The sequence below is a fragment of the Pyrgilauda ruficollis genome, unplaced genomic scaffold (assembly GCF_017590135.1).
Source record: "Pyrgilauda ruficollis isolate IOZ18807 unplaced genomic scaffold, ASM1759013v1 scaffold202, whole genome shotgun sequence".
NCBI lineage: Eukaryota > Metazoa > Chordata > Aves > Passeriformes > Passeridae > Pyrgilauda > Pyrgilauda ruficollis.
Genome location: NW_024519430.1, coordinates 476567 through 503297, shown reverse-complemented (window position 1 = coordinate 503297; position 26731 = coordinate 476567). Strand labels below are relative to the sequence as shown.

Sequence of the window (26731 nt, the reverse complement as noted above, 5' to 3'; positions counted from 1 at the left end):
TGTGCAGTTCAACAAGGAAACATGCTGGACTCTGCACACGGGATGGGGCAACCCTGGCTGTATGGAAAGACTGGGGAATGAGAGGCTGGAGAGCAGCACCTCAGCGAGGGACCTGGAGGTCCTGGTCCATGGCAAGTTGAACGTGAGCCAGCAGTGCCCTGGCAGCCAGGAGGGACATCCCTGTCCTGAGAGCATCAGGCCCAGCATCCCCAGCTGGGCAAGGAAGGGGATTGTCCCCTTCTGGGACAATCCCCTTCCTGCTCTGGGCTGGGGTGGTCTCACGTCAAGTCCTCAGGTCAATTTAGGAAACCACAATATAAAAAAGATCTAAAGCTACTAGAGACTGTCCAAAGAAGGGACAGAGAGATGGTAAAGGGCCTTGAGGAGAAGCCTTGTGAGGAGTGGCTGAGGGCCCTTGGTCTGTTCAGCCTGGAGGAGACTGAGGGGAGACCCCATTGGAATCTGCAGCTTCCTCATTGGAAGTGGAAGAGGAGGGGCAGACCCTGCTCTCTTTTCTGGGGTGTGCAGTGACAGGACCCAAGGCAATGGCCTGAAGTTGTGTCAGGGGAGGTTTAGGCTGGGTATCAGGTAAAGGTTCTTGCCTCCGAGGGTAGCTGGCACTGGAACAGACTCCCCAGGGCAGTGGTCACAGCACCAGTGACCGAGTGCAAGAAGCGTTTGGACAATGCTCTCGGGCATTCTGTGACTCTTGAAGTGTCCTGTGCAGGACAGGAGTAGGGACTCGATGATCCTGATGCGTCCCTTTCAATTCAGCTGATTCTGTGACTCTCTACGATCAGTAAAAAGAGACACTGCCAGACACGCCTGAGCCGAGCACCTCTGGCGCTCCCCGGCCGGGGGGCCGGGGAGCCGGGGCACACACTCCCGCCCTCCCTCACACCCCCCTTGCCATTCCCGCTCCGCCCCTGGCTCATGACGTCATGACCGCGACATATCGCGAGGTCGCGTGATGCGAAGGAGCGGCCACCCCCGCCCCCGCACCCGGCGGACCGCGCCACCATTGGCTGCGCCGGCGGAGCGGTCGCGCTCTGATTGGCTGCCGGCATCGCGCGCTGTCGGGTGGAGTGCGGGTGAGCGCGGAGCCGGGGCCGCTGCGGCTGTGAGGGGAGCGCGCCTGTCCCGCCTTCCCGGCGGATCCCGGGGCGAGGCTGGCGGCTGCTGCACCTTGGCCTGAGCTCCCGACCCTTGGCCTGAGCTCCTGACCTTCGGCCTGAGCCCCTGGCAGCCGCTCTGTGCCACCCGAACCCGGCTGGGAGATGTGCGTGGGTGCGCGCGGCGGTGTTTTCCGCATCCTCTGTTCGGGTTTGGAAGATCCGCGCTGTTGCTGACATCTCTGACTCCGTGCCTTGTTCTGCTCTGTGTCTGTGTGATCAGGCATCTCCGCGCAGGAGGGAAGCAAATGGATCCCCTGCCCAATCCCGCCCCCCTGGCCTCGAAGCTGCGGAACACGCTGGTTCGGTACCACAGCATCGGAGACGGCGAGTGGCGGGTGGCAAAGAAAACCGTGAGTGCTCTGGGCGGCTTCCCGGTTCTGCTCCACAGGAAGCTGTGGGTCGCCGGTGCGGCGGAAAGAGCCCGCTGTGCCGTACCACACGGCTGAGAAACACTTGGCCGCGCCTTGCAGGACTGCAAACTTACAGACTCTGTGAAACCATCCCTCTAGACTATCTTTAGATGGCAGGATATGTGTTTCCTGTTCTCAGGCACACTCTGTCATTTCTTCTGCCCATTTGCAGGGGTGTATCTTACGGAAGAACCTGCGTAGGATTATAGGCTTGACTTACAACAAAATGTGAAGTAGTTAGCATTAGTGTTGCAAGAGGCTGACGTGTATTTTCAGCAAAGCAGACACAACCTGCTGGCGTCTGGAATCTCTTGTCAATGGATAGTTCATCGTGCCTCAGCTTTCAAATGTCTTTCTCTTAGAAATGAGATAATTCCTTCCTTCTTAAGAAATGAGATAATTCTCAGGGCTTCCTCTCATACTGTTTAATTTTTGTGTGGTTCTTTAGAGACCGCACTTTGTCCTAAGTTTCCTTCCCTGAAAGGGAATACAGTTCCTGCTTCCTCCAAGCAGTTTCCCATCTTTTGAGCTGTGTGGGATTTTTGAGTTGAGCTTCTGCAAGCTAAATAGCCTTTGCTTGTGCATCAATCCTAGGCTGGGTGAATAATTTTTAGTGCTGTCCTCCACAGAAAGCAGAAGTGTAGCAGTATAGCAGACTAGTGTGGTAAATTTCTATCTTTGTCTTTTTGTTACAGTGGTTTGAGTAGTGCTTTTATTTTTTCTTCCATCATGAGCAGACACTGATAAGACAGAGGCAGCTGATCTAAATGTAACGTGATTATTTGCAATATTAATAAATTTGCTGTCTGGAGAGGGAGGAATGGAGCATCCAAGCCTTTCACTCTTGCAATACACCTATACTTCTCTACTAAATATTGTCTATTCCTGTGTTGTTGTATTAAGTACTACTGTATTCCTTTAAAAAGTTACCTGCATCCTTGTGTTCCAAATCCTCAGATTTTACCCCTCTCTCCAGACCTTCCTTCCTCTCTCCTTTCTTTCTTCTATTCCTTCTTTCCATTTTGATATTGTGTCATGTAAAAGAAATTAAGAGCTTTATCTACTACAAGGAGATGTGTTGTGCCCCAAAATACCTTAAATTATTCTGGATGTGGTACTTAACAGTACTGTTCTTTAGGACATTTGATCCTTTGTTCTTATATAATCATGATTCCAAATAAAGTGGTGCCATATGGTACTTTTTTCCACACCAGAATTCAGACATGTTGTACAGAGGTTCCATGTCATAGTTACATAAAAATCAGAAGATACTGGTTTCTCTGTTTCTCTGCGTAACTTTAAAATAAATAGACTACTGCTTCCAAGACGTATCTAGGAGAGAAAGGTACTTGAACTTTCTTGTCTGCACCTGCACCTCATGCACACCTCTGTACCTTGTGTTTCAGGAGTGCAAGCAGAAGTACTGTGGTCCTCCTGTCTGAGTAACATCTGGCTGTTGGCTTTCCAGTGGCCTTGCAACTGGAAGGCTTTCCTTGTTAATGTTGTTCCATTATTCTAAGTGTTTTCACAGTAAACTGACTTGGCCTACCAAACCCTACTTCTGCACAGACTTCTAGCATTTCACTCTAAGAAAGCCAATTTTCTGATTTTTTTTTTTTTAATAATAGAAAATTACATGTAAAAGATATCAGAAAAATCTGAAGAAAATTGTGCAGTGGTGCCCATGTGAACCATGGCTAATTATAAAGTTGGCTGCTTTTATTCAAGGAATTTGAAGCATTTTCTGGACTTCTTGCAATTGTATCCAAGCGACAATTAACATTGTGTCTCATATTTTCTTTCAGAAAGATGCAACTGTGTGGCGTAAACCATCAGAGGAATTCAGTGGATACCTGTAAGTTTGCCTGCACAAGAGATACATTTTTAATGTTCCCAGATGTGTTCTGTAGAATTTAGAAATTTAGAAATTAAGGCTGTGAATTCTACAGCCCTCAGCTACACAGATCCTCTAGAGGGGAAGTTAAAGTTAATAGCCTATTGTGTACTATTCCTTTCTAGTTTTTTATTTTGATACTTTAGCATTTCTTGGTCCGTAGCACAATGGTGAAGTCTGTGGAACACACCACAGGACTCCCATTGGCTGAAGTGGCAACAGCATCTGCCCAGAAATGATGCCTTTTAAAGCTCAGAATAAAGCCTGGTTAAGTAGTCCTGAAGGGTCACTGTGTGACAGCTCAGTCAGTCCTTGGACTCTTGCAGTGACTGTGCAATTTCAAAATACCAAGTGTGGGGTTGTGAGAGGGTTTTGTGGGGTTGTTTGTGTGACATGAAGGCCTTTCCTATGTGAGTTTCTGTCACTGGGTTCTGTTGGTATCTGTAGGTTTAAGTAGATAAATAGTTACTAAAAAAACAGCACTCTGAAGAAACAAAAAGTCCTGTGCAAAGGTAGTGTTTAAAATTATCTCAAAGACTGATACACCTCACGGAATTTGAGTCCTGTTGAATCTGTGAGAGCTGATGGTCCCAGGCACCAACGGTTCCATGGGCCTGCTGGCACCAGTAGGTTTTGTAGTTGAGCTATTGCCAGGGGGCAGTGACCGCTGTGTGCAGGTGAAGACCCCAGGGTTGTTTAAGCACCTGGAGAACTAAAGGATGCTTTGAAGAGCTTTGCAGACACCTACCTGCAAGCCACTGACATGTTCATGTGGTCTTCCTGTTCCAAGTATACAGCTGAGATGGGCTCCATACAGATGATTATGAGTGAGTATGTGAGTATGCACAAGTGAAGAGGTGAATCTGTTGCTTGATTATTTACTATCAATAAGAACATCTTTTGATGGATTATTTCCTTTCAGGATTTGGAGGCCCAGTAACTAAAGAAAACAAAATCTCTGGTGTCAACTAAAATATCTAATTAAAAATAATGTTCTATAATGTCATGTACCAAATTATTTTATTTGGTAATCATATGCCACTAAAGCATGTAATATAATAATGTAGATTCTCATTAGCTTGGTTCTACTCCTGTGTTATGATCTGCTCTAATCACAGAGGAGTAAAGAGAACTAACTCTCTGTGAGTTAGCAGAATGTACCCCAAAACATTTGAATATTTCCCAAAACTTGATTAAAACCAGACAAGGCTAGATGTTGAATCTGAAAAATTGATACATTTAATTTAGTAGTAAAAGAAGCAAAGAAAAGAAAGAAAGAAAGAATTAGAAAAAGGGAGGTATGTTTGGGGGGACAGGGAGAGTGACAGAGGTAGGTTAAGTAGAAAAGTTATCCCTCTGTGTGTCCCAATGATGTCTCACTGCTCCCCTCAATCTAGTCTTGGTGGTGAGTGTCCCCCATACAAAAGTATAGAATCCCATGGATTAATATAGGTTTGGGCAGGTGGGAATGCCCAGGTGCCTCCCCTGAGGGGGGCAAGTTTGACACTGTCCCTTGAATGACTCTGGATCTGTTACATCATTTTGCATCACGTGCAGCTCTGGTGCAGGGTCTGGGGACCCCTTTGGGGGGCCCTTTAATGAGCCATGTCAGCCCCTCTGCTGTCTCTCATGTGGATGTCCCTTAGATGTGGCTTTGCCAGGGTGAAGAAGCCCCACAGCTGAGCTGGTGTGCACAGCAGAGGATGGGCTTTCACTGCCTGTGAGCAGAGGCTCTTTCACCACACACCTAAAACGTCTCTTCCTCCCCCTGTTGGTGTGAAGGTCTCTTCCAGCCTGACAGCCGATAAGCATGGGGCTGTAGCCTCCACCCCAAAGGTGCTGGGTTTAATCCTGTGAAAGTATTTTTCTCCCCCAGCCCAGACCTGGGTCACTTTATCTTATCTCAAATCAATTTACAGTCCAATTTACCCAGCCATTGAGGGTGCTTCTGTGCAGCTTTTGTTATACAGTTTTGCTATAATAGGCAAAAGTCCTTCATAAAACTGTTCAAGCTATAAACCATAGCATTTCTATCTCCAATATACTATTACTTCTGCTTTATGAATAAATGTTTTTCCCATTATATTCCTGATCTTTTTACTTTAAGATTACTTACTTCTGGTGAACTCTCTTGCTAGCCAAGCAATAGGAATAAAATGACAAGTTGTTACAGTTGCTAGAGAAATAAACAGGATAATTTTTATACAAGGAAGGAATTTGTAATTTATAAAGTACTAATTGTATAAAAAAGGACAATTTTTTCAGAAGAAAATTTCTTGCAGAGAAGAGTAGATGCACCCGTAGGTGTTTTCCTGTACTGTTTCTCTGATGCAATTGTCCACCGACCATACTTCCTGGTACCAAGGTGTTAATGTAAGTGTACTGTTGAAAATTAATGGAATATAAAGGATTTCTTACTAAATGTAAACACATTTTTCTAGCTACAAAGCTCAAGGAGTGGTGGAAGATGTTACTAACAGAATTGTGGATCATATTCGCCCTGGACCTTACAGGCTAGACTGGGACAGCCTAATGACTTCAATGGACATCATGGAAACATTTGAAGCGGTGAAGACTTATTTAGATTCTTGAGGGAAATGGGTATTGGTGAATACATGAATTTAAATTTAATGAATTTAACACTCATGTAGAGCAGAGCAATTCCAAGAGATATGAACCTTTTTCAGGCTTCATTTTTGTATGCATGAGCAGCATTGTGCATACATGCTCTGTGTGACCACAGATCAGGCTCTCTGGCAGCACAGTCCTGTTCTGAAGCTTGAAGTTCATCTTTCCATTAATGCTAAAAATAAAGGAGTCAGTCACAATTCTCTTGGACCTGGGAGCTTTGGTAGCCTCTGATAAAATTTGCATACAGTGTGACACTGTATGCCAAAGCCATTTCATACTGCTTGCTTTCTTCCATTCCACAGCGAACAATAGTATTAGTCCACTCATATGAAAGCTGCAACCTCCCCCTCTTCCTGAAGGGCTGACTTGTGTAGCATGGCTTTGTGCTGAGACACAAAATAGTTAATTCTGAGGGTCAGGACTTGATAAAAGAAAGGTAGGTTTGAAGCTGGTTACAGAACAACTAGTAGCCTTCCTTTGGTTAATGCAGACATTCAGTATGAGCTCAAAACCCTCATCTGTGCACCTGGCTTGAACATAGATTGTCTTTTGCTCTGTCTCTGAAGGAAGATTTATATGACAAAGTATTTAATATTTATATAGACTCTACTGTATTATAAGAAAGCCTGTTTTGAAGAATTGTTCACATTCCTTTTTATTTTCCACTTAGTGGATGAAAAGTATTTGATAGAGTATCTTAGTACCAAGAGATGCCTCTTGAAGTTTGTTCATGGACCTTTTTGACCTCCCAAGTGCTCTTTGGTGACATAAGAGCCATGTGGTTTTCAGTTGTCAGGCATGCCAAAGTTTCTCTAACTTTAGATTTTTAAATCTTTATGGTGCCAGATATTCTGTTTCCACAACTCTCTGTTGTAGACCACAAGTCCTTAAAACTTCCAGCTTTAGGTTGAGAATGGCACAGCCTCACTGAATTTACAGTGTAGTTGACAGAGGCTGTGACCTTTGTGATGTTAGCTGCCTGCAAGCATTACGTTTCCCTGTATTCAGTATACTAAGATATATTTATTTTTTTTGCGCTTATAATTCTGTCACTCAATAAGAACTGCTGTGTGATGCGCTATACAACTGCTGGCCAGCTCTGGAACATCATAGCACCAAGGGAGTTTGTTGATTTCTCTTACACTACAAGCTATGAAGATGGGCTTCTAACATGTGGTAAGTCACCACGTGCCTCTGCTAAATTCTTATTTTGCAACAGTTGCTTGGCTTAAGATTTGATTCAGATTTAGTAGTAGTAAACATTCCAAAAATGGTCTAAGATGGTCTTCAACAAATAAATTTAAAGTGTTTTTACACATTTAAAGGTGTTTTAACATTTTACATATTTGAGGAAGTGTACAAGTTACTCGTTTACCCATGAACCATTCTTTTCTGCGAGGTTTCACTTATGTCAGCTGTGGGGCAGGACTGTTAGAAACAAGTTGAGTCCTTCAGCTCAGGTCCTAGAGCAAAGTGGGATGAATAACAACTTGCTTCTTTTAAATGGGAGGAATGTCCTCTTTTAACATTTGAATTTTTGCTTATCATGGTCTCCTGTCTGTCACAGAATTTGGATGAACAGCAAATTCCATGCATGAAAATACCCAGGAACTCATAGTGTGCCCATCACTGCTACTAAATTTCCCAACCAGAAGCTTACATATTTCAAATTTACTGCACAGTAATTTTTTTTTAACCTCTTTCAAATTAATTTCCGTTTTTGTTAGTTTGTTTTATTTTCCTTGATAGGTATAAGCCTGGACTATGGAGAGGCGAGACCAAACTTTGTCCGTGGATTCAATCACCCTTGTGGTTGGTTCTGCATCCCTCTCAAGGACGCTCCTGGCCAAAGTCTTTTGACAGGTTACATCCAGACTGAACTGCGAGGGATGCTACCACAGTCTGCAGTAGACACTGCCATGTCTAGTACCCTGGCCAATTTCTACTCTGACCTCAAAAAGGCACTCAAAGCGTAGACAAACAGTGACTTAAAAGCCAGTGCATTCCTTGCAATCAGATTATGTTGTTTAGCTTAGCATAGGTTACCTACTAAATTGAGGTAACACTCTTCCTGAATGACACCCGAACCTTTGTGTTGAGGATCCAAACAACTTTAGCAAGTACTTTTTGATGTGATAATTGGCATACGTTCCCAGTGCACAGTGCGAGATGCTTTTTGCTTTTCAGCAATCTGCAGCTTTGTGAGGAATAGCCTGACTCTCTAAACTGCCAGCTTCCTCAGTAGAAAGCAAAAGATGTGTGTGTGGGCTTGAAAAATGCAGCGTGAACTCCGCTCTCTCCAGCAGTTTTGGGAGCCAGGTGCTCAGGATTTTGATGGTGCAGGTTGCTGTACAGGCAGCATCTCATTGAAGATGTAATTTTGTAATATATATATATATATATATATTTATATTTACCTAATTTTTTATTTATTTTTTAAAGTTTGTTCAGCTGCATCTGTAATTTGTTTTTAAAATTTGCTTTGATTTATCATATGGATATTATATAGCCAGTTGTTAAATGATACTATTCATAAGAAAGGTATTCGTACTTGAGAGCAAAAATAAGTGTTCATTATTGGCATTTCTTTGATGTTGTAATTGTAACTTATTTACTGTTATATATAACAGTCTCAGTACATAAAGAAATGCCCTTACAGCTGATCCAAATCTCATTTAGGCCATCAGGTGTCTTTCCATAGTTTTTTTTTTTTTTTTGTGGGCTTTTAATCACACAATTGTCAAAACAGCAAACCTCCAATGGATCTTCAGTGATACCCTGTACTTCTAAGGAGTTTTTTACTTAAACTTGCATGTAATAGTGTGTGTGGGGATTTCATTTGGTTGGGTTTTTGTGGGGGGGTTTCCTTCTGTGTATGTTTCTTTAACTGCAAATCCTGGAATTACAAAAGCAGCGGAAAGAGCCACTCATTTGCTTCAGGGATAGGTGCTGCCGTAGCCACAATAGAACAGACTTGCCAGTGTTTTGGTGCTGTGGAGTGCTCTGTGTTACTATCCCTAGACTGATCTTTGCAATAAATTAACGTCTCAAAATATGAGCAACTGAAGGCCAAAGCTCAAGCTGCAGAATTGCTGAGATCTGCTGAAGGATACAGGGTCTTTTTTTAAGATGCAAATTTCAAAGATATTCAGCAATCTGAATCTGGGATTCTGACAGATACATAGTAGCAGCATTTAAAAAAATAACTCTCTCCCTGCTGGGAGCATGAATTCTCTTTAAAATCTTATGTTAAGCCTTTGATGTTAGTATGTGTCATTTGCTCAGGTGACACTGTAGTTATCCCCTTGTTTTGCCAGTGCTCACAGTGGCAAGTTTAGCTGTGTAGGAGTTTGGGAAGGTATCTTGGATCCCTGATATTTTAGAGCCAATTGTATGCATACAGTCCAGGGACAGGTAATGGACTCTCAAAAAACCAAAAATTCAGATGAAAGTCCCCAGTAATATTGGCTTTTTTTGACACTGGCCACTGTAACTGAACTCTGAATAGTGAGGACTTTCCTTTCTCATTGCTCAATCAGAGAGGTAGAAAAAACATAATACCAAATATAGTGGGGGCTTCTTCAACCTGCTTCATGTTTTAAGATATTTAGTACTATTTAAGACTGTTAAAGACAGTGCATGAAACAGCCTTTGGGGTCTTCTTGGGCAGAAAATGTTAACTCCTTTTTAGGTTTTGTGTATTCTGCATTTCCCTCTAAACCCCTCGATTAGTCTTCCCATTTTTTTTCTACCTTCCTTGTGTCTGCCAAAGTACTGCAAGCTCACAAGGTGATCTTCTACTGCCAAGGACACCAAGGAATTGCTGCCAGAATCCTCTTCTTTCTAGTACTGGTACAGAGGCAGTGAAATCTCTGGCAGTGCTGCTCTGTGAGATGAATGATGACATGATTGTAGAGGAAACTGAAGTGTATCCTATTTTTTCTTCCCAGTTACAAAGATTACATGTGCATTGAATCTGCATATTCATGTCTTCTCTTTTTAGAGCTTCTGGGACTGACTAATGGAGGGGTTGTGATGCAGATGTACATAGAGAAAAATATTGCTCAGTTTAAATCTGCACAGAGGCACTTCAGTGCTGGAGAAATGGGTCAGAAGGACAGTTAGAGGAGGATGCTTGTACAACACCAGGCACAGAAGAAGTAATTGTTCCAAATGCCCATTTTAGTGGCTCTGACACATATACAGTATCTATCCATATTTAGTATCCAGGGAAATGGCTTTTTCTGCTTTCAGTAGAGAGAAGTTGGTGAAGCACAGAGCAGCTGAAGAAAGAAGAACTTGAGCTAAAATAAGAAAATTGCTAGTGTATTTTTGTATATTGATACTCCCAATAAAAATTTCATCTACTGACTAATACAGAACTAGAAAGATGTCCAATTTCCAATGTATTTATTTGAACCTGAAATTTATATTATTTTTATATAGCTATAGATGGAGAGAGAAGAACTGTTTTTTAACCAGAGTACATCAGAACCAAGAAAGCCACAATATCAGAGCCTCTTCTCCCACTGTTGCATTTTCCGTCTGAGTTAGTGGACAATCTAGGAGGAGCCAAGAGGGTTAAAACAGGAAAGCAGTATCAAGGACAAAGTGCAGGAACCTATGTTTTGTTTATGCAGAAGAAATGGGAGACAAAGTAAATGCTTGGTATGGATTTCTATCACTTAGGAATATAGTTATCCAGAAGTGACTTCTGAACAAATTGCCCAAGAATTGCCCAGCAGAGATTTGGTTTTGCTAGACAAATACTGTATATATAGACACATCTAAATTATATGGCTAATAATTTTTTTTCAAAACTTACTTTTTTAGAGATTTGGGCAATATGGCACTTTATGCTTTGGCACTTTAACTAGGTGCTTTGTATATGTGTGGGAAAGATGACTGAAGATAAGACAATTTTCATGTTTGGGTTCTGTTCCTCATCTAAAACCTCCAGCATTAAACCTTGCCAGTGATGTGCAGAAGATGCAGAGCTGGCGTTAAGCTCAATTTAGAGGCAGTCAAAGTACTTTACCAAATCTGGCTGGGAGGTGGACTTGTACTTCAGAGAGATATTTTGTGCACAGGCCCTGATCTCAAATTTGATGAATTTATAAATGATGATGAACTTATAAAGCGCAGCATATATAATTCCTCCAGTAATCATAAGTAGTCAGAACATGATGGTGTGGCCTGGTTGTTTAACCTAGGTTGTTCACTGTTGTAGAAATAGCCCTAATTCTAGAGAAACCACTCAAGTTGTGCCTGTGAAAGTCAAAGTCTGTATTAACAGTGGATTTAACTTACTGTGTTTAGCATTTAAGTGATTGTGTTTGTATTTTGAGTGCAAATGCAGAATAAATAATGGATCCCAACAGGCTCGTGATGTAGCTTCTTCAATACTTGTGCAGCCATATATAGCATTTTTGGGGAGTTATGTCTGATGATGTGGTTCACCTTCAGCTGCATGGTGATCTCTAATGATACTGGTTTGTCTCCTTAAATTTGAAAGCCATAAACCCTGCTTTCACTTAGAAACATTTTAGACTGAGGAGAATGCCCAGCTGAAATGTCTTGAAAGCTGTACAAGTAGGATTTTCTCAAGGCTTCAGTTCTAAAAATGTATATGCAGGAGTTTTTTATGATGGCCCTATGATTGTTGTGGAAGAACTTTATTATTTTGGCTTAGTATTATTTACCTTTTTGTATGTTTAAGAAGTGATCTATTTACCATAAACATTAAGTTAATCTGAAACACATGAGCATATAGAAGGCATATAGATGTATATTAGGTGTATAAAACAAGCTGCACCATATATATTGGCATATATTTAATTAGCACCTACAGAAATGAAGAAAATCCCTGTGTCTTCTCTAGAGGCTTCCCTTGTTTCTCCTGCAAAGCTGTCATAAAGGCAGTAGAGTTCTGTAGCATTTGACTTCAGTGGAAAGAGTTGTAGCCTTCCTCTGTTGCTCACAAAAGGAACTGTCTCCTCTGAGAAACAGCATGCTCTTGTAGGGCATGTATCGTGTCACCTTCTGCAAAGTGTGGTAGGGATAGGTATAGAGGACACTTGGGATCTTTGGATAATCCTTAAGGACATTAATTGTTAGAATTGTTGAAACATTGATATGCAAACCCATTTCCTGGTGAAAGGTAATAGAAGATGAGAGAGATTTTAAACCTATGCTAAATATTAAATGTTCTCTAGACAAGAATATGTCCTGAAGTCTGAAACCAAAATTTAAACTTTGTAACACATTCCACCTTTTCCAGTCCTCATTGGGCTGTGCTGGTGACTCAGTTTTACAGTTCAGGTAGGGACTGCTTATCATGGAGTTAACCTTCCTTGGAATTGTGCTACTAGCAGGGAGAAAGCAGACACAGATGGTAACAGCATATGGCAGGAGATACCTGTGCATAGTTCATAACTGACCCACATGATAAGAAATGCCACATCTGGGTTAAGGAGCCTCAAATACCAGCACATTGCCCAGAACTGCCTTCTCTGGAGTTACTTTATTTAAAACATTTCTTTCAGTGTGCCAAGACACTGGGACAAGCTAATAATCCTCAGAAGTTTTTCTTTGATACAGGTAACCTAAGTGGAGCTCTTAGAAGATCAGTTACTGCCTGAAGTGTAACCAGAAACTGACCTTGTTCAGACCCTCACTGGACCAGTTTGGCTCTGCCCTGGGATGCACAGAGGTAGAAATCACTTCCTGAGCTCTCTACCTGGGCCTTGCTGACCTGCCTGCCAGCAGAGACCCCTCTCTGAGGCAGTTTATAACCCTGGAGAGAAAATTATGCCAAGATTCCGTGACTGTCTCAGCTTGCAATTTGGGTTCCAACCAGGGAGAATTGCTGCTGCGGCATTGGTATCACTAATTCCAGCTCCAGGGTGCATTGGGGAGGCAGGGCAATGCTCAAGCAGGTGCATTTGAACAGCAGCAAACATGAGTTTGGTCAACCCATGTTATTTGGGTGCCATACAACCCCTCCTTGTCTGTATGCCTAACAGGATTTCAAGCTCCTCACAATTTGAAGGGGGAAGGAAGGAAACCACAGCAGGCCTTTTCACTGGAGCATGTCTCCACAAACCACCCTCTCTTCTGCATGCAGGAGTAAGGATGCAGCCTGTATGTGCACAGCCATATCTGTAGAATTTAATGGTCTCTCTGTCTCAATCACCTAAATGAAAATAAAGTTTTGTATGTGCTCAACATGGGCAAAACATCTTTCTGTTCTGCTGTGTGCCTCCCAGCCCACACCATGGGAATAGAGCTTTAGTGGAAATGAAATTGAGGAAATCTGATGACCACAAGTACTAAAGAAGTAAGGAAGAGAGAAGAGACCCTTCCTGCACTTTTTTTTTTAATGTCAAATGAAAGTATGGAGAATTCACCATGGATGTAAAAATATTTAATCACTTCCCAAAACCACCTCATCATTGGATGTTTGAAACATAAAGTTTCTGGGATATGTACAACGTTGAAGGAAACAAGTGCTTGAAGTGCTGAGAAGGACATCATAACTACAAAAGCCCAGGTCTTTTTAAAGACGAAGACTGCACCAGATATCAACAGAAATGCAGAAATTTGATAGTTATGAGCAGGATCATTATGTGTAACTCCTCAGCTATCCTAACTCATGAAAAGTTCCTCTGACTTGTTAGTTCTTTCTTATTTCCCATTTCCTTATTTGTCTGAAGCTCAGTATAAAACCAGTGTAATGTTGTACTGTATCATGAGCTCCAACTCAGCTGTTTGATGTGCTATTTTTAAGAGGTCAGCCAAAAGCAAACAACCCTTGAGGTCCAGGGGGAGCTCGAAGTCACCCGGTACTTGCCCTCTTCTTTCCTTTGGTCTTTCCACTGCTCTTTTCCATTCTGTTACGAAGGTGTGACCAAGATGATTTCACAAAACTGCCTTGCATTAGCTTGGGAAAAGATTCAGCAATATCCATGGAAGTGCCAAATTAGACTTTTTTTTTTTTTTTTCTGGATCACTGTTGTCATGCAAAATGTCTTGTAGAGCTTATAATCGTTTATTTCTTACATTGCTCCAGGATGGAGAGATTTTGTAAAAAGATCTCCCACAAAAGGGTATGAAGGAACTTTGCATTCAAGCAGTTTGCAAGACTAAGGAATTGTAGGTGACAAGGATAACAAGATGCACCAGTACCAGAGTACCAGGCAAGAGGGAACACCACTGAGGGTGACAGATGTGGGAACAGAGCAGAGAAATTAAAAAAAAAAAAAAAAAAAGATCCTTTCAACATGTCAGTCTTGCAATGTTCTCCATTCAGGTACCATGTGCAGCTTTTGGCTTTTCAGAACAAGAAGAGTGTAAGATCTCTGGGATAAAGGATTTGTTTGTGCTGATGAGAGAGGGGGATGCTGAATGAAGGAATACATTAACAACCTTTGGACTAGGTTACAGAAAACAAATAATTGTGAAATGGTTGCTGAAAACAAATCATTGTGATAGACAAACTGTTAACTGCAACAAAAATACTTGGGACTTTGTAAAATACTTCCCAGTTAAAAGAGAAGCAGAACTAGAGTGTACCAGGAGGTGGCAATTTCTTAATTGCTGGAATTAATTAACAAAAAGGGACGTAAGCATCTCTTATCACATAACTCATCCTGGGACACGGGAAGCTTGGACAGCCCCTAGTTATGTACTCTACCATTAATAACAGATTTTGTTTGTTATTCAGCTGCTAACTTTTAAGGAAAGAGGAGCAGAGGAAATGCTGTGCCAAGCTGGAATTCAATGTGGACTTTGCAATATAACCAATTAACACCCATGATAACTCCTCTTTATAAGGATGAATATTGTTCCTTGATTGTTCCTACACTGAGCATTAACTGTCAGCAAATAATACATGTAACCTTTTCTAGATTTACTAGTTTATTTAGCATCAGATCAGTCATGCAAGACACTTGTTAAAAATAGACATCCCAGCACTGAAGCATTTTTTCATGGTTTATCAGCATTCCCATGCAAACACACAAGGAGGTACACTGGTCCCACACACAATACATGGAAATAACAAAATGGTCATTTTTTCTGGTTCAAATTTCTCTCTGGTTCACTTGCACAGTATAACGAAATTTACTACACAAACAGGCTTAATCAGGAGCAAAAAGGTAAAGTTAAGAAAGCAGACTATAAACTGCTATTTAGTTGCTTACATCTTTGCTAGTATAAGAAAACAGTGTTGACAGTACAGGATTTCTTAGATATTAAGCAGCAAAATAAGGAGTCAGGAACTCAGAACATGGAGCTAATTTGAGAGAGTCTGCTATATGTATCTACAATATTCTTCATTGTTATTACTTGGAGTCCAGCCTCCACTGCTCTGAGATCAATGAGCTTCTGTAACAGGCTTATAAAATATTTTGTGTTATTAATCAAAGGCACCATTTTTTCTGTTTGTCTTGGATACATCAGCACATACCTTAACCATCCAGCATACAGTATTCTTGAATTAACAAAAGCACAAATTTCCCTCCTTATGGTCCTCATCCAGCCAGGAGCCTCCAAACAAAGGTCAAGCCAGACATGCACCCTTCATGTATCACATTTCTTCAGGTTAGCATCAGTTTAAGCTGATGAGCTCCTTACTGTTGGTGGGGAGCAGCCAGGCAGCCCCTGCTTGGTACTCCCTGGTCTTGCAAGGCTGTGGTGGTATAGTTCCTGGGGGCCCACAGGCTTCTTCCCCCAGGCCAGAGAGCCTCAATGAGTCTTCCCTTCTCCTGCTCCCTGGCAAGGTGGACCAGCCACCACCACTGCTTCACTGCAAGAACACCCTGTTCATGGTGGACTTGGCAGTGCTGGGTTAAGAGTTGGACTGCATAATATTTCCCAACCAATCTCTTCCAAAAGTCTTTCCCAGCCTGGATGGTTCTGTGGTTGTATGACTAGGGTTCACCCTCCTCCTCTCTATCTTTTCTTCTCCCTGAGCAGCCATTTCAGAGGTAATTTTCTTACGAGCATAGGCCACTCATCTCTGTGTATTCCAAAAAATAAAGCCAAAAAAACCCAAAAACCAACCAGACTCGAAAACAATGTCCTCTTTTGGAACATTAAGTAAAATTTCTGCTGTTTTATCAGGAGTGTTAGCATGACATCTCATGAGGATGTGGTGTGAACAAGGAAGTGGTTCTTGTGCTTAACAGGGCAAAGAAACTGTTTGTGTTAGCTCTCACCAGTTAATAGTTGTAACTGTCCTTGTTTCTAATTACTTTCAGTAAAAAGTATCTTAGTTTGTAATTATTGTCTCCCTGCAACCAAGGTGGTAATGATTTGAGCAAAGCAAACAAGGCACCCATCACTACACTGAAGGCAGTACATTGATGATGGAACTAGCCTTGGATGCTCTGCAGGGTCCTTGTCATTCCCAAGGAAAATACTTCTCAGGGAGGACACTGCTGCAGCAGGGTTTAGGAGATATTTCAAAGATATTTTTGTCTAAATATACATACAGTCCATTTGCTTAGTTTCATGAAATGTTTCTTGATAAACTTCAGTTTTCTGTAAAAGACTACTTCAGGCCCCCATGGCCAGCTGAGGGAGACACGACTTGGGGACATATTAATAGTACAAACAATACAACTTCAGTGTCTTACAAATGAAGGGTAGGGTCAGTGGTGATGTTTTTCCATCTGGAGGAGGCTGTCACTGGATAGATATGTTTGTACTACTTCCATAAACATGTCTGGTGGGCATGTCAGGAAAATAAAAGAAATCAAGAAACTTGAGACCTCAGAATGTACATATACAGACACTTTTCACTTTATCCTTTGTTGTAACAAAGATAAAAAGGAGCTCCTTTTAGTGTGTTCTGCAGCAGACTTCTCTGGTGTGTTTGTTGTGGGTTGTTATTGTGCAGTGTTATTTGGACATTTGTGTAGCTGTGCTTGTTCATGCAAATTTCACATTTGTAAGTAACATCGTCATGCTTTGGGCTGAGGAGGATGAGCCCTCATCATGAGGGCTGAGAGGATAGTGCAGACCCCTATGAACAGTTCTGTGGATCAATAAATATGACTCAGTGGCTCCTAGAACATACAGTCTCTGGGACAGATCACATAGTATTTGCAGCTATAAATCAAACCCAATGGTTTGTCCTCAGCTTTCATGAGACCAGAATAGCTGCTGTGAGTAATTTCAAATAATTTCAATTAGAAGAGCTACCCCAGATCCACCCAACACAGGGATAAGAATTACAGCCTTTTTTCTTGTTTTTTTTCTTGTTGATGGACTTTCCCTCTGTGTACTTATGGATACAAAGGTTGGCTCCAGAGTTTTGTATTACAAAGCAGATCACTATTTACAGTTCCAGGCAACAAATGGGACCACGTGCTCCAAACTGACTTTGCAGCTTCTTGTGCCAACACTGTAAATGGCAATGTTGCATAAAATATGATTCTAAGTGTGTCAACTCATATTATGTAAACAATATTAAGAAGGTCACTGGTCATAAAACACACATTTTTCAGAATTTACCCTGACTTGTCTCTTTCACCTAAACAATTCTTTTTCCTTCCACAGAAAGAAAAAGGTGCTGTTGGCAAAGGAGCTTCCTGGTGCTGAGGAGCAGAACCTGGCAGGTGCTGTTCTTGTGCCTCTTTGCTCTGAGCCCCTCACCCTGTGCTTACAGCAGCCCAGGTGCCTTCATTTTCTTTTGGGAAAATAACCCAAGAAACTCAGTTTTTTTCTGTGTCTGTCTGGCGTTTGTTGCACACCACTGAGCTATTTCTGTCAGCCAGGTATAGGCTCTTAAGAAAGGAATCGGAAGGTGCCAGGAAACAGCATGAGCCTGGGAAATGTAGAGGGAAAACAGAAATACCTCTCCCTGGGTACCAACTGGCAGTGACAAATCACACCAGAGGTGGCTCACAGAGAAATACATGTGTTGACTGGTGAAATCCAGACTCTTCTGCGAGCACAAAAGCAGGAATGAAACCATCTGATGGAACCAAGGGCAACAGCAGATTTGTCAGGGCAGAAAAGCTGAAACCTGCCAGGTGTCAGATGGCTCTTTACCCACTGACTGCCAGTTGACAGCTGCTCCTGGGTGCCCCTGGGCCAGGAAAAAAAGAGATGAAGCACAAAGGGGAAGAATAACAATAAGCCCTTTAGCCATTAATGTTAACACATGTTAACACAAACTGTGAAGCCAGACTGAAAAAAAAATATCCCTTTCTTTTTAGCTTTGCTCTTTATGTATCTTCCTATAGGAAGAACTCTGTGCTACTTCACAGGGGCAAACACATGCTGTTTAATATACCTTGGCCAATAAACATCTTCCTGATATACAAATAAAGGACCAGACTTTTCTCAGTCACACATGCTGTGGATGGAGCATCACTGGGCAGGGCTTCTATGTAGTTTGGGGTAGCTCCAACTCCCCACAAAATGCTGTGCTTGTGTTGTCACTTCTCTTGACCCCTGTAGTGAGCACATGAAAGGAAGGCACTGAAATTATCTTTTTCCCAGCTGTGTCTTGGAAGGAGCCAGAGGCAGGCAAAACTCCATACCACCGTATTTGTTATCTTTCATACCTTGCTATGCATTACTGAATTTCATCCAGCAATGACCTATGTATACCAGACTGGTAATCATTATAGTTTCAGGTCCAGCTGAGTAATGCTGGCAAGGGACAAATGGTGGCTTAAAACTGCCACTGCTGCAACTTTTAATACAGACTTGGTTCTCAGATTGTTCAGCAGTCTCTGCTTCTTGTTTGATAAATTTATATATTTATGTGTTCATGTACATATTCAGATTTTAATCTATAATTTTACTGCTAAATTCAGAATTGGGCCACTTCAAGTATTCCATTGTATTCCTGCTTCTGTACCATGCCTATCCCCACAATATTTGAATGCCTTCCAATAATAACTGCATTCAGGTTCTCTTTTCCACTTGGGAGGGATGTAATTATTTAGTGAATCTTTAGTTATATGCATGTATATCATTCTATCCTTATATTAGTTAGAGGGTTCACACTCCAAGGAATGCTCTTCACTGCCCCTCAAGCAATCTTCCGAATTACTCTGAACATAAATTTTACCTCCCAGATATAAAGAAACTGCAGTCTTGCCAGTAAGAATTTATATATCTTCTGGAAATAAGGTCATAAAATCACAACATCACAGAATGGGTAAGGCTAGAATTGAGCATTGGCATGGTCATCTGGTCCCAACTCTCTGCTCAAGCCAGGTTTCCTAAAGCATGTTGCATTGGATTGTGTCCAGGTTCTGGAATATTTCCAGTGAGGGAGACTCCACAGCCTCTCTGGGCAATCAATCTGTCCCCGTATGTGGACACCTGCACAGTAAAGAAGCCCTTTCTCGTGTTCAGGGGGAACATGCTGGACATCAGTTTCTGCCTATTTCCTCTTGTCCTATTGCTCAGCACTGTGGAGCAGAGCCTGGTCCATTCTCTTGTCACCCTTCTTTCAGGTATTCCCATGTATTATTAAGGTCCCCTCTCAGTCATCCCTTCTTAAGAGTGAATGGGCCAAGCTCCCTCCGCCCTTCCTCATAAAGGAGCTGCTCCTTTCCTGTCATCATCCTTGGAACCCTCTGCAACCCTTGCTTTAGAGCTCTGTGTCTACACTAGGCAAATATTTCATTCATATTTTTCCCCCTTTTCCTTCCTTATTTTCTTCTTATTCTGCAATGCAGCTGATGGTTTTTTGTTCAACAAAACCTGGTATTGTGCAGGGACTTATCAGGGAATTTGATATAAATTTCTTTACACAAAAGAAGAATGAACTCTGTTTATGTTCCAACTGGATTAACTCTGATAGGGAATAAATATATTCTTTGAGTTGTTACTGTTTTATAAAGTAACTTTAAGGATGTTCTGCTTGTCTCTTTGTTACCTTAGTTATTTCAGGACTAGGGTGTATCCCTGCCACTGGTCTCTGGGTCTAACTGTGCATCTTTCTTGGTCAGCCTCTGATATTTTTTGTTACATGAATGCCATGCCTCCGTAAGTTGTGCACTCATAACCTCAGCAGCAACAAGGTTGGCTCAGCCACAAAAAAAAATTAGTTCTTCTCCAGACAAAAAAGCCTCTGCACAAGCCTGGAGTCAAGGCATTGTGCTGACACTTGTGTCTGCCATTCTGTAAGCAGGCAATATGCAGGACAATGTGCAAGCATCTACAGGGAGTCCTCCACCCCACAATTTGTTATGCTGCTCTTAAAATCCCAGACACAACCCAGCACATGTGCAGGAGCTGAGGGACATTTACCTAGAAACAAGGGTTTATTTTCCAGAGTCCTGCTGCATTTGCTGCTTGTCAGATATTGCTTTCCTTCTGCCAAGTTGGACACTAACAACTCCCAGTATCATTTTCCCTTTCCCTGCTGCTTGGCAGCAGAAAATGTGGTGTTGTCTTCACTTCTCCCATGGCTGCCAGCTGTTTCTATGTTCCACTTGCAGTGTGTGTTGTAGGAGAAGGTGATTCATTTGGAAAGTGTGGACACCTAGCTGCCAGTGAGCCGCAGCCTCCTGCAGCCTGGGCCTCCCTGCTGGACTGAGCCACTTCAAAAAACATTTTTTGTTGATGCTTTGATTCTGCTTTGCTACCACACAGCGTTTCAGAGCATTTTGCTGTATGCACCAAGGCAAAGGGACTGCTGGGCAGTTTTTGTCACTCCATGTGTCCAACAGCCTGCTCATTTGTGTAGACAGACTCCTTAGTACCCTTCTTCTGAAAAACCTGCTGTATCAAAAACTTTTGCCTGGATGGTATTCTGCATTCAGAAGTTTGATTACAGTCTCTCTGCCTCTTTATAGCATGTTTGCACACTGTAAAGTACAAACTTCAGCCAGCAAACCAGCACCAGGCTCACATTTTGTGGATGACATCTACTGTGTCGTCCAAAAATTGCAAGCAAAAGTGTTTGGAATTACAGGAAATCTATTCTATTTTGGAGGTAATCTTTCTGAACCTGGGAAAACCCCTGCTGTGGTACAAAAACAGGACTCCTTAGCCATTTAACAGCCATCTGATTATCATCTTAGCTCTAGAATGTTAGCCTACAATTGGCTAGTCCTGCAATCTGCTTTTAAAGGAAAAGTTTTGCTAAGTTCAAATACTTCAGAAATTATTGGAAGGTTTTCCCTTTTGTACTTAAAGAACTTTGTTAATATGTTAAATATTCTAAAGAATTGAAGCTCAGGATTTCAATAGAAAAGAGTGCAAGTAACTTTCTACTTAGCTTATAACTTAAGATTTGGAAAGATCTGGTCAATCCCCAGTAGTTTTCAAGTGTGTTCACATTTTTCAGCCACAGTAAGACGCTGATGTTGCACGTCCCAGTCTGCACTACAGGAGATGCCACCAGGATGTGATTTTTCAGACAAAGCCAATGCAGGGAACACCTGCATCTTCTAGTGCATGCATATATCCAACTGCTGTCATACATCAAATATACCAGCCAGGCACTGTGCTTTACCAAGTCATGTACTGGTAATCACAGCCTCAGCACAGACATCCTGATTGTTTAATGTTGAGTATGATAAAAACAAAAACAACTTTTACAGAGTCTTTTTACACAAAACTGAGTTGCCTCTGAAGATCATGCTGTCACATAGAGGTCTCCTCTCAGATAGCATGAGTTCATAGTTATGATATGCTGTGGTATAATTTAGCAAAAACCACCACTGGGAATAAGCTGGGATCACTTTTCAGCTCAATAAACTGTGTCTCAGATGGAGGAATTTATGCTCAAGCTCACAGATGTGCAGTTACTGCTCAGCCAACTCCACTACTGCAGGTTTGAAGCAATTATCCCAAATGAAGGAGAAATGGTACAGAATCCAGCCTCTCCCATCAAACTTCCTTACTGACTGAACTTGGATGACTTCACCACAGTATAAAAGGGTGGAGTAAAGTAGCTGAGAACTGCCTTTTTCCTTTAGTGACCTTAAAGGAGGTAAGACAGAGAGTAAAAAGTGAGACAGGTGGATGTATCTATGATCTTCTCCAAAGTTATTAATCTTGTACTTGTTTCCAAGGGAAAAATCTGTACAAGTGTCAATTTGGCTTGCACACAGCTGCTTTGCCTCCACCAGATGTTTCAGCTGACCTCAAAGTGTGTCCTTTGAAAACTGAATGGATGCATGTACTTTACATTTCAACACTTCTTAGTTAGCAAAACTTTTTGTACAAGTTCAAAGAGTTCTGAGAAATGGATAAAAAAATCTAAAGTATAATATATTCATTAGCATGCATTTTCACCCAGTAAAGACAGGAGCTTTAATCCTCCTTTATATATTAATTTAGGGCACATTTTATTTATTAAATCTACCATATGAATAACACCGTATTACCCTTTAATTTCATCAGGAAATTGAATGTTTTATTAAATTCTTGTTTTTTTCAGTAGCTGCTATATTTTTTCAAGGCAAGTTGTGCAAGGCCTAACAACATACATAAAAACAATTAAAGCTAAAGAGGAATTATGATTGTATTAGGATGTTAGGTAACTATCAGTATTAAAAAGTTTAACAAGCACAAATGACATTTTTGTATGTCAGGTTCTTTTTGCCATTTTTGTAATATATCAGTACAATAGTCACATGCTGTCAAATAGATAAACAAGTGTAAGTGGTCATACACACTGATGCACATTAGTTTTTCAGTTCCTATCAATCACATTCAACAAGAATATCAAGATAGCTGAAGAGCCTGACCCTACTTTTGCAAGCTGATTGATGCACACAGCTGCTACCTCAAGACACAGCTCTGGGTGGATGCAAGATCGTGCTGGTGGATCACTTTACAGGAGGCATCCTTTGTTAGGAAAATGTGGACTAATTACAAGTAGAAACTGCTCACTCATGAAGTTAAACTACCCAGGAACCAATTAGATTATACTATTTGCTCCTAGACCTTGCATAAGAGTGTTTCCCCAAAGTAAAATCAGTAATTGTGAAATAGCTTCTTTCAAGCATTTACAACATATTTAAATGCAGATTATTCCCTTAGGGTGTATAAAATGTCTTCTATCTGCAGATTAGAATTTTAATGAATAAATATAATGGTATGCCAGAAATTTGCATGTGCTCTAATCCTTGTTTAGTCTGTGGTTTTGTTTTGCTAACACTTTACTATGGAATGAAATGGCAGAGTAATTTTGGTTGTTATTAAAATACTGTATATAAACAAGAAAAGTCAGAATAAGGCATTCTCAATGCAAGCTTGAACAATGTACATTTTCATGCCCAGTGGAACTACCATTTCAATTTCTTCTCAGAAGTAGTGGAATGTTTTTTTTGTTGTTTTGTTGTTGTTTTTTTTTTTTTTTGGCATGTAAATCCCCAAATACTTTTTCAATTTTACAGATAAAAAACATTATTTCATACATCAGTTTTAAAAGCATTGGTTTGGTATTTCCTTCCATTTTGTCTGCTGAAGGACTATGAACCTGGAAGGAAACAGTTCAAAGAAATTCACAACATAGATAAGACACCTACTTCCATAAAACCAAACAAAATAGCATTTTGTTTCAAATGCCACCTAGGAACACTAGATAGATGAAGTATACACATTATGGTAGGTAGTTAATAATCCCCATGTTTTCACCTGCCGATATTACTGCAAATTACACTGTTTCCATGGCATGCCTAATGGAACAGTTCACTATTTTCATAAGCAGTCACATGCACTGAAGGTAGAATCACCAGGTGGGGCCTGTAGCACCCCGAAGCAGAACCAGAGAGGCCAAGCTTGCTAATCTCTCTCGCTGGATGACAAGGTAGCTGGTGTATGAAATGACATCTCTGCTGACACGAGCGAGTGACTTCCACCTAAGGCATTTCTTCTGGAGCCACCGCTGCTGCCGCTTCCTGAGTGGGTTTGTCCACGGGCTGGCTGTCCTGGGTGGTTTTGTCCGTGGGCTGGCTGTCCTGGGTGGGGGCCGGGCTGTGGCCGGGCTTGTGGCCCTCGTGGGCGCTGTGGCTGCTGGCGCTGCCGAGGCGTGTGGAGGCCACCACGGCTTTCACTGCAGCCTGGGAGAGAGGGGACCAAGCAAACATTCCTTAGAGAACATGGCCCATGGGCACTCAGCACTGCCCCAACAGCAGCAACTGCATTCAGTCTTCCTGGGAATATCACCTTTGGATACCTGCCTGGGCCTAGGTAGATTTAGAAAGCCACCTGGAATACTAGATTGAGGTTTAAAATTGCTGCTTTCACAAGGTTACAGGTTGGGTGACATGAACACAACCTTTTTACTTTTTTTCAGCTATACCCTGGACAGTCATTGTCATCCTGTGTATCAAATCAGTATATGCCTAACAGTGATTTTTGAAATAGCTCATTCTGGCCCTGTGCCATGCTGCTCAGTGAAAAGCTGCTTCTTGAACAGTTCAACAGTAAATTGTAAAATGCATTTTGCCAGTAGGTTTTTTTTTTTTTTTTTTAGAAATTACTTCAGGTGTCCCATGCTGAAGTGGGTGACAAAAAAAGAAAGTCATCATCTTCTGTCATAATAATAAAAACAGTATTGTCACTGATTATTCCATGAAAATTTCACAAAGGAACACAATATTTATCACTATTGCACTGTTGCATATTCCAAGCGTAAAATTATGCAGCAGATGGGCAACTTCCTAAGTATAGGCATATGAAATACACACTAGGAGGAGGATTTCATGTCACATGAAATATCACAAAATGAAGACACACATGAGGACAGTTATACTAGCCCTTGCCTTGGACAGTTTTATTGCCTGAAAAAAACCAGACATACAGAGGTGAGGAAAATAAATGTTAATTTCTGTGTGCGACAGCTTAAGCTATTTTTGAGCTTTTGCTTAGACATCAAAGAAGTGGGTCTGCAGGGAGAGATTAATAACATAGCAAGTTTTGTGGATTCTTTTGAGAGGTAATCATGCACACACATCCAAAAAAAACCCAAAAACACACACACACACAAAAGAAACAAATAAAAAAACTCCCACAAATAAATAAAAAGGAAAAAAGAAGATTTTAATGAAAAGCAGATAACATAAACGTTGTCAATAAAAAGAATCAGCTACAAGAGATTATGAAGAAATAAAATAAGGGATAAACCAAAGAAATAGGCAAAAATTTTGAGAGAGTAGACCTTAAAGGAAAAATCACAGACATCCACATTAGTGGCGAGAGGACTTTGGAAAACTGATTACAAACAGAAGAAGCCACTCAATGATACTATAATTTCTAAAGGCACTTCAATGTAATTTAGTCTCACAAGCAGTGTTGGATGTTTATGAAACAAATTCAACACAGCCTATGATATAGGCTGTGATATTTGATATTTGATATTTTATATATGATATTTATTAATGCCAAATCCTGACTGACACCTTTAGAGTTACTCTTTAAAATTTGTCTTTACCTAAAGAAAGCCTGCTGATGGACTTTTATGCTGGGAAAGAGGAAATAATTACACATTATTCTTACTAACAAAACAACAGCTGAAGCATGTACTCACTACTTTGATGTCTGCTTTGGTTTTATTTTTTTGACCAGGAGTTAATTGTCAAAAAATTTATTGTTTCTTTTACAGATATATTTGTGGAAAATTATTAACTCTACAAGAACTGCCAGCTTCAATCAATCCTCTTAATAATTGGAGATTTGGTAATTTAACAGAGAAGAAGTGAAGAAATAAACTTATAAAAAGTGATAGTTTATAATCACAAAAGAATGAATTGATTAACTGCAGGGGTCTAAATAAAATGAGCTTCAAAAATATCTCTGGTGTAAAAATATAAAGAAAAACAAAATCAAAATGTCAATTTGAATTATATCTACAACCTCTGAGAACTTTGTAAATGAAAAAGCAAATTTCTTTGCCCTGTACAGATTCTCTTCTACAGTTCTCTACTAAAAAAATAGCAAAGCTGAAATAAAGGCTCAGTTTTTTGTGAATTGATTTTTCTATGGAATTTACTAAAGCTCTCAGTTAAGTTGCTTTTTACTCTTATTCCCCAGGGCTACAAGGGCAGCTTCACTGTAGCTGTTGCTAACAACTCCTGTGTTGAGGTATCCCTGGAATTATCTCCTGATAACATGAAAATTTTAAAAACTAAAAAATGGATTAGGGGAGAAGAAAGTTTCCTGATACTATGTTAGTCAGGTGCCCAGTTGCCTGCTATTTGCATTTAAAGACATTACCCTGCTTCTTCCCATGGCAGATATGTAGACTGGATGGTAAAGGAGCATCCTGGGGATATTTTATGGCCTACACATCTGAAATGAGTACAAGGATGGTTTAAACCTCCTGCTTTGTATTGATAGGTACGAGTAGGTTGGGGAGCAAAATATGCTTTAATATTCTCTTAAACTATTTTTCTTTTAGCTTGATGGATGCTCATTAAAAAATTACTCAGTATGCTGTTCTTTCTGATCAGTATTCTAAGGATGCACCAGCAATACAGGACAGATGGGTGGACAGGTGCAAGACAGGAAGAAGGGAAAAAAAGATGGAAAGTAAGGATTTCGTGAAAGGTGTGTACATCCTCAGCAGTCCTGTCTGTGTAGAGAAAGTTTTCAATCAACTTCACCCCTTTTTGTTAGTTTTGGCTTCAGTCATT

At 41.0% G+C, this 26731-nt stretch overlaps 2 protein-coding genes across 6 annotated transcripts in view; one reads left to right on the top strand and one right to left on the bottom strand.

Moving 5' to 3' along the window:
* Positions 1–1094: 1094 nt before the first annotated feature.
* Positions 1095–26032, top strand: STARD4 (StAR related lipid transfer domain containing 4). 5 transcript variants are annotated; one of them, XR_005955108.1, is made up of 8 exons: positions 1095–1279; positions 1396–1525; positions 3391–3440; positions 5921–6047; positions 7172–7286; positions 7860–7973; positions 12711–12822; positions 13136–13393. XR_005955108.1 is itself a non-coding variant. In XM_041467202.1 (7 exons), coding segments are annotated over exons 1-7 (543 nt in total). In that variant the 5' UTR covers positions 1095–1277; the 3' UTR covers positions 25762–26032. The 5 variants fall into 5 exon arrangements, 4 of the variants coding, with proteins under 4 accessions (XP_041323136.1, XP_041323135.1, XP_041323133.1 ...); XM_041467202.1 differs by lacking the exons at positions 7860–7973; positions 12711–12822; positions 13136–13393 and adding exons at positions 17676–17734; positions 25702–26032; XM_041467201.1 differs by having other exon boundaries at positions 12711–13398.
* The window catches only part of CAMK4 (calcium/calmodulin dependent protein kinase IV), a 138579-nt gene continuing 135571 nt past the window's right edge, over positions 23724–26731 (bottom strand). The window contains exon 11 of the mRNA XM_041467198.1: positions 23724–24157. Coding sequence (XP_041323132.1) covers positions 23957–24157 — 201 coding nt within the window. The 3' untranslated portion in view covers positions 23724–23956. The remainder of the gene's footprint in view (positions 24158–26731) is intronic.